Below are 10,879 nucleotides of genomic sequence, written 5' to 3'. Positions count from 1 at the left end.
GATTTGCAGTGTGGAGTTTAAACTGACATAGACACTAATTGTGACCACTCAAATTGTGATAGGATTGCCCTCTATATCCCGTTTAAGAAATAAAAAGCTATTAATTTAGTATTTTATTCTATTTACTCGGCTTTATACTTTATTTTAGACTCCATCGTTCTATAGAAATGATGGAAAACCACACGTGAGACAAATAATGTACAAGAGTCAACCAAACACCCTACTTTAAAAGAAAATAAAGTGAACATTTTCAACGTAATGATTTAATTTCAGTTGTGATTTCAGTAAAAAGCGTCTTTACGTTGGACGCTCTGGCTGTGATTTACACGCCATCGTCAGCTCGGTTTAAGTAACTGACGCTGTGACTGTGGCTTTGACCTTTGCTCTTCTCAGATGATGCTGTTTCATAAATTGTCTCTCGATGTGGCGTTTTCGGAGTCAGAGCTGTCCACTTGGCCTTCACCCCATTCCCCCCTTTACCCACACGCTCCCCCTTTACCCCACACGCTCCCCTTTTACCCACACGCTCCCCCTTTACCCCACACGCTCCCCTTTTACCCACACGCTCCCCCTTTACCCCACACGCTCCCCTTTAACCCACACGCTCCCCCTTTACCCACACGCTCCCCCTTTACCCCACACGCTCCACCTTTACCCACACGCTCCCCCTTTACCCACACGCTCCCCTTTTACCCACACGCTCCCCCTTTACCCACACGCTCCCCTTTTACCCACACGCTCCCCCTTTACCCCACACGCTCCCCTTTTACCCACACGCTCCCCCTTTACCCCACACGCTCCCCTTTTAGCTCCCCCATTACCCACACACGCTTCCCCTTTAATGAAACCACATTTCATACTCCAGTGCGGCTTATATATGTTTTTTTTCTTCTCTATTATGCATTTTTTGGCTGGTGCGACTTATAGTCCAGAAAATACGGTAAATTTAACATGAAGTCACTAAAATGTATTCATGCACTTACATTTCTCTTTAGCAATTTAGCAACTTTTTGATTGACGTCCAACAACTTGTATAATAATAATGATGATGATGATGATGATGAGGAAGAAATGAAGCTGGTGTTTCATACTTCATTGATATGATTTGTTTGATCGTAGAAGAAAATGTAACGGTCGAAGGGCGAAGTGCTTTGGTTGCACCCGTGAGATCAGTTTGCGACTTGGACAATGTGCCAAACGTCCCGCCACACTCTTCACCCCCATTTCACTGTGTTTACCATCCCGTGAGTTCAGATCATTTCCCCTTTTACTGTCACGTTATAATAAATATCCATAACCAGAGCCAGTCGTTACTAACACTAGTATCAGCACCAGAGACTCATTTGAACAGGTTTCGATACCGATAAAGATCAATAACTTAACTTAATAAGAAGAGTGAGATCAATAACTAGTTTTTGAATGCTTTTGATATATATATTAGAATTAGTACAAGATCACATGGTATTATTAAAGGAACTGCTCATATTTCTGTTGATTATTACATTCTACGTGTTTTTTTCAATGTAACGTACGTGTTTTTTTATGATTATTTTTCTTCTTTTGCTGCAGGGCGGAGGAGGCGACCGGTGGCAGGAGGAAAATGGCTGCCATGACAACGGTGCCCAGCTACAGCCCGTCGCTATGGGTGCGAGTGTGCCACGCCCTCCCCCGGCTGGACTTCACCATGACGATGAGGGACAACTTCTTTGTGCCAGACAGCTGGGAGTATCAGCAGGTAAACGCGCACCTGGCACGCCCCAGTTTATACTTGTATTCACGTACGCAGTTTAGTACGACGATATCTGAGCTTTAGGGAGTTAAATGAATAACTTTAGTGACAAATTATAGATACTAATGACTAAAGCTTCGTATTGTTGCAGCTCATGTTTTTCAGAAAAGGATTTACTGGAATAACCGGCTATAAAAAGCTATTGTACTTTCAATATTATTGATTATCATGATATTTTGATGCAGAAATATATTGCGCTTCAAGAGGAGGAGTGGGCGTGGTTAAACTGATGGCTGTATTTGAGCGCGGAGCTGAATTAAACGGAAAACTTCACGTTAAAGTCACATTAAAGTTGTTTTTTTACATTTAGACACATATGTGGTATTTTCTGCTCCATTCATTAATACAATTGTGTGAGTCTTGAACGTGCTTTGGTGCCATTTCTATTTTCCCTTCATCTATACATGCGTGTTCGCACATCCGGGAACTTGTGCAGTGGCAATCGAGTCCGCCATTTTGAAAGGGGCACAACAGCACGTCTACTACATACGAAATCCAGGAAATACGAGGCCAAAATGCCAAAAACCTGCTTAATCTGTTCGGACATTGCTCTGTTGACTGACCAAGAAATGAGAGCTTTGTTGTGTACTTTAGTTTGTCGTTATCGTCTAAAGAATCAAAGTATTCGTAGCTCATTATGCCGGAGAAAAGGATGCAGTCGTGTTGGTTTTTTATATATCGCGTTCCCCTTTTAAAATGGCCGCCATGGGGAAGTCCCGGCTGTATGATGTCACCGCGAACGCATGTATTTGTTCATTTTTAGCTACTGTGACCGAGAAATGTACCGTGTGGTGCTGTAACGCTCGTCTCCGCGTTCGTCCTCGTCCCGGTTTGGTCCCGTCGTGGACTCCGATCCCGTCCTCGTCCTGGTTTAGTCCTTTGTCCTGATGTCGCTCCGCGTTCAGTCCCAGCTCGGTCGTGGTGTGCGTAAATCAAGCCAAAACGGGACGGTTAAACTTTACGAACCAGAGCCTTGTCAGTTTGCTTTTTAGATGCGGGTTTTATACACGGGTCCATTAAGTCATGACAACAATGTGCGGAGCAGCGAGGACATTTTACAGTCTTTTAAATATTCCCCGCCAGCGCCTTTTATTGACCTAATTATACGAGTGATTTGGCTCTTGACCTGGAGTAGCCTCTTGGCTTGTTTGAGTTGCTTCTTTATGTCCGTTTACGGCTCTCATCCCTCGCCTTTGTGAAATGTAAATCGCTGTTTTTTTAGGCCAAGAATTGTGGCGTCTTCTGTGGACGCAGCGACGTCGACCGCCGCCACCCTAACCCTAACCCGTATTCTTTATCAAAACGGTCCGGCAGCTCTTGAAAGTAACGTTTGTGACTTACATACGGTGTGGATGAAAAGAAGCACATTATCCTGCAGAACAGAAACACAGAAGAGGCAGCAAGTGCATGAGGAGGAGAGAGAGAGGGAGAGAGAGGCAGAGAGAGAGAGGGTGAGAGAGAGAGAGAGGGAGGGTAAGAGGAGAAGAGAGAGAGAGAGGGAGAGGGTGAGAGAGCGAGAGAGAGGGTGAGAGAGAGAGAGAGAGGCAGAGAGAGAGAGGGTGAGAGAGAGAGAGAGGGAGGGTAAGAGGAGAAGAGAGAGAGAGGGAGAGAGAGAGAGGGTGAGAGAGAGAGAGGGTGAGAGAGAGAGGGTGAGAGAGAGAGGGTGAGAGAGGGAGAGGGTGAGGGAGAGAGAGGGAGAGAGAGGGTGAGAGAGAGAGGGTGAGAGACAGTGAGAGAAGGGTGAGAGAGAGAGGGTGAGAGAGTGAGGGAGAGGGAGAGGGGGGTGAGAGAGAGAGGGTGAGAGACAGTGAGAAAAGGGTGAGAGAGAGAGGGTGAGAGAGTGAGGGAGAGGGAGAGGGGGGTGAGAGAGAGAGGGTGGGAGAGAGAGAGAGGGTAAGAGGAGAAGAGAGAGGGAGAGAGAGGGTAAGAGGAGAAGAAAGAGGGAGAGGGTGAGAGAGAGCGAGAAGGGGTGAGAGAGAGAAAGAGAGACAGTGAGAGAAGGGGTGAGAGAGAGCGGGTGAGTAATGTGTGGAGGCTGGAGAGAGAGAGGGAAAGGGGAAAGGGAGAGAGGAGAAGAGAGAGAGAGAGAGGTAAAGTCAGCCATGAACTAGCGAGAGAGAGAAAGACATTAAAGAGAGGTAGAGAGAGAGGATTGGGTGAGGGGGGAGAGAGTAAAGAGCAGGAGGGGAAAAGGTAGAGAAAGAAAGTTTGTAAAAACAGAAGAGTAGAGAATGGAAGCAAAACCAGAAAGGGAGGAAGAGAGAAGAGAGAGAGAGTGAGAGACAAACAAGGGGGGAGAGAGCAAGAAAGTGAGAGAAGGAAAGAAAGAGAGAGAGAAATAGAATGTTTCGTAATTAACAGAATGTGGACCAAAAACAGCAGTGGTATTTGTGTGAGAGAGATAGAAAAGGGGAGAGAAAAATCCTAGAGGGAAAAAAGGAACAAATGAGAAAGAGAGAGAGAGAGAGAGAGAGAGAGAGAGAGAGAGAGAGAAATGAACACAAGACTGGGCCATAGAGAAAGACAGAGAGAGAGAGGAGAGCAAGAGAGAGAGACTGAGAGAAGAAAGTGCTGCAAATATCGTGAGAAAAAAAGAAAAGAGAGAGTTTGTAAGATAGAAAAGACAATGGAGAGAGAGAAAGGCGGAGGTAGCAAAACCGTGAGGGACGGAAAGGAAGAGAGAGCGTTAGTAATGAACAGAAGAGTGGATCATAGAAGTTAAGAAAGTGTGTGTGAGAAAAATGAACATAAGATTGAGCCATAAAGGTAAAGTGTAGAGAGAGGGAGAGAGAGAGAGATAAGGGGGGAGAAATGGAGGAAGAGAGAGAAGAGCAGGAGAGAAGAAAATGAGTGAGATTGAGAAAGACAGTTTGTAAAGAAAGAAAGAAGAGGGAGGTGAGAGAGAAGTGAGAAGAGAGAGAGTTAATAATAAACAGAAGAGTGAGATAAAGATAAAGAGAGAGAAAGGGGGAAAGTGAGGGAGAAAGAGAGGAGGATGTCACTGTGAGAGGGTGAGGGAAAGAAAGATATAAACTGAGAAAGAAGAGCAAGTGGGGGAAGAAAATCAAGAGAGAGAGGGAGAGAGAGAGAGAGAGAAGGAAGGAGGAGTTTGAGAAAGAACGAGGTTGCAAAGAAAGAGAGAGAGAGTCGGTAATGAACAGAAGAGTGGGCTATAGCTGTAAAGGAAGAGAGAGAGAGAAAAGAGTGGAGGGGGAAGAAAATGGACAGAGAGAAGAGAGCAGGAGATGGGGGAGAATGGAAAAGAGAGAGAAGAGAGAGTAAGAAATAAACAGAAGAGTGAGATGAAGATAAAGAGAGAGAGAGAGAGAGAGACAGAGAGAGAGAGAGAGAGAGAGAGAGTTAATAATGAACAGAAGATTGGGCCATAGAAGCAAGAGAGAGGGGGTAAAGAGAGGAGAGAGTTAGTGATAAACAGAAGAGTGAGATGAAGATGAAGATAAAGAGAGAGAGAGAGAGTTAATAATGAACAAAAGAGTGGGCCATAGAGGTAAAGAGAGAGAGAGAGAGAGAGAGAGAGAGAGAGAGAGAGAGAAAGAAGAGCGAGGTGGAAGAAAATAGACGGAGAGAAGAGATGGGAGAGAATGGAAAAGAGAGAGAAGAGAGATTGAGTAATAAACAGAAGAGTGGGTCATAGAAGCAAAAGAGAGGGGCAGAGAGAGAGAGAGAAAGAGAAAGAGAAAGAGAGAGAGAAAAAGAGAAAGAGAGAGAGCAACAGTGAATGTATTTAAGTAGGTCACAGATTATTAATAGAGATTCAGCGGTGTGGATGGAAAGAAGGCCTGAGTGGGGGAGAGAACCGTGGGTTAGGAGGAGGAAAGAGAGAGAGAGAGAGAGAATGGAAGAGAGAGAATGGAAGAGAGAGAGAATGGGTGGAGGTGAAGCTGAGGCGAGGTGCAGCAGCGACAGCCCGCCAGATGGATTGGGGATAATGCCGTGGCGATGTGTGGCAAAGTGCATTTCAGTAACGTGGACTTGGCGACCGATCGTCCGCGGCGACGGGGCGAGGAGGCTTAGAACGACATTAGTGTTTACGCAGTGGCTCGACCGCTTAACGCGCACCGGGCATTTGTGCCTCGAGAATGCCTTATAAATGACCGGTTGGTTGTTTTGTGCGAGTTGACCCGGAGTTGTCCGGGGCAACCGTCGGAGAGGAATTATTGCTAATTTAGAGTGGCGTTTCCAGTGGTATAGATCGTATTTTCTCGCATTATATTTCACTTTTCCCACAAAAAAGTCTCATTTTGGTGACGTTTTAGCAGAAAAATGTCAAGAAAACACTGATTTATTCGACATAATTTCATAATCCTGTAGTTTAGACTTTGAAATGTGATTATTGTATTAATTTAGTTCATATTTACGTGCTTAAAACGTGCGTTAATCACACGTCTAATCGCAATTGTCGGAAAAAATTAGCGCAAAAGGCCTGACATGTTCTACAGCGTAGCATTAAACTCGTCTATCTCCATGGAGACGAGCAGGCGACGCCACCCGACCGAGTTACACGGCAGGTCTGTGGAGAGGCGACCCCCCTTTTCACAGTTTCGCCAAGGTATTTCTGAGCCATTACAACGCCGGGGAATGAAATAACTGCAGGATAGGTACGTTTAATGCCACGCTGAGGAACATTCCGGGCAATTACATCATCTCCATGGAGACGAGCAGGAGTCACCAAACCCGTGCTGTGTTTTCCCAAACGCCGAAACATGACCGCTTATCGTTCTTCCCGCAGACTTTACTGGTTTTATCCAGCTTGTCCGCCATCGCGCTCGTGCTCTCGCTGCTGGTGGTCCTGTCCTTCCTCATCCACTACTGCTGCTGTCACCGCGGCGACCGGAGCGAGGGCTCGGAGGAGGAGGAGGACGACGAGGACGGCAGCACGGGTCACGGCTACGGCGGGAAGAAGGGCCGGGGCATCTGCTGCGTCACGTGGGTGGCGGTCGCGGCCGTCACGTTGTGCTGGTGAGACTGGAACATTTACTTCTCTTTTATTTATTTAAAGGGGACGTGTCACGCAAGCGGCAGCGACACGTCTCCTTTAATGAGCTTTGAAACGACTTTTAACGGCGTGCCATCATCATTAGTTCACTTAAGGTTGCGTTTGGATTTGCGTTTTAAATTGAGGCTCGCGTGCTCGGGGAATTCCCGTTTTCACCCACCCCCTGTCCCCGCCCACTTCCCCCTGTACTTAGCTGTGTGATTGTTTGAAAAAATGAAGACTCCGAGTGTTGGGATCTAAAATGTCTCGTAACCACTTTTCAAAAATGACAAAATGACAATCCGTTGTTCGTTATGATGTCACTGTGAAGAGGCGGGGCTTATCAGTTCTGCAGTTCTGAACAGGAAGTCAATGGAGCTGTTTCTGTCACAAGACATTTTATTAGATCAAGTTTGCGCTTTATAATGAACAAAATATAAAATTAAATTCTACTTATGTTATAGTTCAATACTAAGCACCTGAAGGAAAGCAACAGCATGTCTCCTTTAAAGGGACACTGTGTAACTTTACAATACTAAGCGCCTAAAGAAAGCAACGGTACGTCTCCTTTAAAGAGACACTGTGTAACTTTACAATACTAAGCGCCTAAAGGAAGCAACGGTACGTCTCCTTTAAAGAGACACTGTGTAACTTTACAATACTAAGCACCTGAAGGAAGCAACGGTGCGTCTCCTTTAAAGAGACACTGTGTAACTTTACAATACTAAGCACCTGAAGGAAAGCGACAGTATGTCTCCTTTAAAGGGACACTGTGTAACTTTACAATACTAAGCGCCTGAAGGAAAGCGACAGCACGTCTCCTTTAAAGGGACACTGTGTAACTTTACAATACTAAGCGCCTGAAGGAAAGCAACAGCACGTCTCCTTTAAAGGGACACTGTGTAACTTTACAATACTAAGCGCCTGAAGGAAAGCAACAGTATGTCTCCTTTAAAGGGACACTGTGTAACTTTACAATACTAAGCGCCTGAAGGAAAGCAACAGTATGTCTCATTTAAAGGGACAGTGTAACTTTACAATACTAAGCACCTGAAGGAAAGCAACAGTACGTCTCCTTTAAAGGGACACTGTGTAACTTTACAATACTAAGCGCCTAAAGGAAGCAACGGTACGTCTCCTTTAAAGAGACACTGTGTAACTTTACAATACTAAGCACCTGAAGGAAAGCGACAGTACGTCTCCTTTAAAGAGACACTGTGTAACTTTACAATACTAAGCACCTGAAGGAAGCAACGGTGCGTCTCCTTTAAAGAGACACTGTGTAACTTTACAATACTAAGCACCTGAAGGAAAGCGACAGTATGTCTCCTTTAAAGGGACACTGTGTAACTTTACAATACTAAGCGCCTGAAGGAAAGCGACAGCACGTCTCCTTTAAAGGGACACTGTGTAACTTTACAATACTAAGCGCCTGAAGGAAAGCAACAGCACGTCTCCTTTAAAGGGACACTGTGTAACTTTACAATACTAAGCGCCTGAAGGAAAGCAACAGTATGTCTCCTTTAAAGGGACACTGTGTAACTTTACAATACTAAGCGCCTGAAGGAAAGCAACAGTATGTCTCATTTAAAGGGACAGTGTAACTTTACAATACTAAGCACCTGAAGGAAAGCAACAGTACGTCTCCTTTAAAGGGACACTGTGTAACTTTACAATACTAAGCGCCTGAAGGAAAACGACAGTATGTCTCCTTTAAAGGGACACTGTGTAACTTTACAATACTAAGCACCTGAAGGAAAGCGACAGTATGTCTCCTTTAAAGAGACACTGTGTAACTTTACAATACTAAGCACCTGAAGGAAAGCAACAGCATGTCTCCTTTAAAGGGACACTGTGTAACTTTACAATACTAAGCGCCTAAAGAAAGCAACGGTACGTCTCCTTTAAAGAGACACTGTGTAACTTTACAATACTAAGCGCCTAAAGGAAGCAACGGTACGTCTCCTTTAAAGAGACACTGTGTAACTTTACAATACTAAGCACCTGAAGGAAAGCGACAGTATGTCTCCTTTAAAGGGACACTGTGTAACTTTACAATACTAAGCGCCTGAAGGAAAGCAACAGCACGTCTCCTTTAAAGGGACACTGTGTAACTTTACAATACTAAGCGCCTGAAGGAAAGCAACAGCACGTCTCCTTTAAAGGGACACTGTGTAACTTTACAATACTAAGCGCCTGAAGGAAAGCAACAGTATGTCTCCTTTAAAGGGACACTGTGTAACTTTACAATACTAAGCGCCTGAAGGAAAGCAACAGTATGTCTCATTTAAAGGGACAGTGTAACTTTACAATACTAAGCACCTGAAGGAAAGCAACAGTACGTCTCCTTTAAAGGGACACTGTGTAACTTTACAATACTAAGCGCCTAAAGGAAGCAACGGTACGTCTCCTTTAAAGAGACACTGTGTAACTTTACAATACTAAGCACCTGAAGGAAAGCGACAGTATGTCTCCTTTAAAGAGACACTGTGTAACTTTACAATACTAAGCACCTGAAGGAAGCAACAGTATGTCTCCTTTAAAGAGACACTGTGTAACTTTACAATACTAAGCACCTGAAGGAAGCAACAGTATGTCTCCTTTAAAGGGACACTGTGTAACTTTACAATACTAAGCGCCTGAAGGAAAGCAACAGCATGTCTCCTTTAAAGGGACACTGTGTAACTTTACAATACTAAGCGCCTGAAGGAAAGCAACAGTATGTCTCCTTTAAAGAGACACTGTGTAACTTTACAATACTAAGCGCCTGAAGGAAAGCAACAGTATGTCTCCTTTAAAGAGACACTGTGTAACTTTACAATACTAAGCACCTGAAGGAAAACGACAGTATGTCTCCTTTAAAGGGACACTGTGTAACTTTACAATACTAAGCGCCTGAAGGAAAGCAACAGCACGTCTCCTTTAAAGGGACACTGTGTAACTTTACAATACTAAGCGCCTGAAGGAAAGCAACAGTATGTCTCCTTTAAAGGGACACTGTGTAACTTTACAATACTAAGCACCTGAAGGAAAACGACAGTATGTCTCCTTTAAAGGGACACTGTGTAACTTTACAATACTAAGCACCTGAAGGAAAACGACAGTATGTCTCCTTTAAAGGGACACTGTGTAACTTTACAATACTAAGCGCCTGAAGGAAAGCAACAGCACGTCTCCTTTAAAGGGACACTGTGTAACTTTACAATACTAAGCGCCTGAAGGAAAGCAACAGTATGTCTCCTTTAAAGGGACACTGCGTAACTTTACAATACTAAGCACCTGAAGGAAAGCAACAGTACGTCTCCTTTAAAGGGACACTGTGTAACTTTACAATACTAAGCGCCTGAAGGAAAACGACAGTATGTCTCCTTTAAAGGGACACTGTGTAACTTTACAATACTAAGCGCCTGAAGGAAAGCAACAGTATGTCTCCTTTAAAGGGACACTGTGTAACTTTACAATACTAAGCGCCTGAAGGAAAGCAACAGTATGTCTCATTTAAAGGGACAGTGTAACTTTACAATACTAAGCACCTGAAGGAAAGCAACAGTACGTCTCCTTTAAAGGGACACTGTGTAACTTTACAATACTAAGCGCCTAAAGGAAGCAACGGTACGTCTCCTTTAAAGAGACACTGTGTAACTTTACAATACTAAGCACCTGAAGGAAAGCGACAGTATGTCTCCTTTAAAGAGACACTGTGTAACTTTACAATACTAAGCACCTGAAGGAAGCAACAGTATGTCTCCTTTAAAGAGACACTGTGTAACTTTACAATACTAAGCACCTGAAGGAAGCAACAGTATGTCTCCTTTAAAGGGACACTGTGTAACTTTACAATACTAAGCGCCTGAAGGAAAGCAACAGCATGTCTCCTTTAAAGGGACACTGTGTAACTTTACAATACTAAGCGCCTGAAGGAAAGCAACAGTATGTCTCCTTTAAAGAGACACTGTGTAACTTTACAATACTAAGCGCCTGAAGGAAAGCAACAGTATGTCTCCTTTAAAGAGACACTGTGTAACTTTACAATACTAAGCACCTGAAGGAAAACGACAGTATGTCTCCTTTAAAGGGACACTGTGTAACTTTAC

General features: G+C 44.2%; 1 protein-coding gene across 5 annotated transcripts in view; it reads left to right on the top strand.

The window, feature by feature from the left end:
- Window positions 1–1,561: 1,561 nt before the first annotated feature.
- The window catches only part of ttyh1 (tweety family member 1), a 33,426-nt gene continuing 24,108 nt past the window's right edge, over window positions 1,562–10,879 (top strand). For all 5 annotated transcript variants that reach the window (XM_072460023.1, XM_072460025.1, XM_072460026.1 and 2 more), the window contains exons 1-2: window positions 1,562–1,735; window positions 6,540–6,769. In XM_072460023.1, coding sequence (XP_072316124.1) covers window positions 1,601–1,735; window positions 6,540–6,769 — 365 coding nt within the window. In that variant the 5' untranslated portion in view covers window positions 1,562–1,600. The remainder of the gene's footprint in view (window positions 1,736–6,539; window positions 6,770–10,879) is intronic.

The sequence above is a fragment of the Eucyclogobius newberryi genome, unplaced genomic scaffold, assembly GCF_026437365.1.
Source record: "Eucyclogobius newberryi isolate DKJ021-1_F unplaced genomic scaffold, fEucNew1.0.hap1 SCAF_3, whole genome shotgun sequence".
Taxonomy (NCBI): Eukaryota; Metazoa; Chordata; class Actinopteri; order Gobiiformes; family Gobiidae; genus Eucyclogobius; species Eucyclogobius newberryi.
The sequence above is the reverse complement of the archived record's forward strand: the minus strand, read 5'-3'. Positions and strand labels throughout refer to the sequence as shown.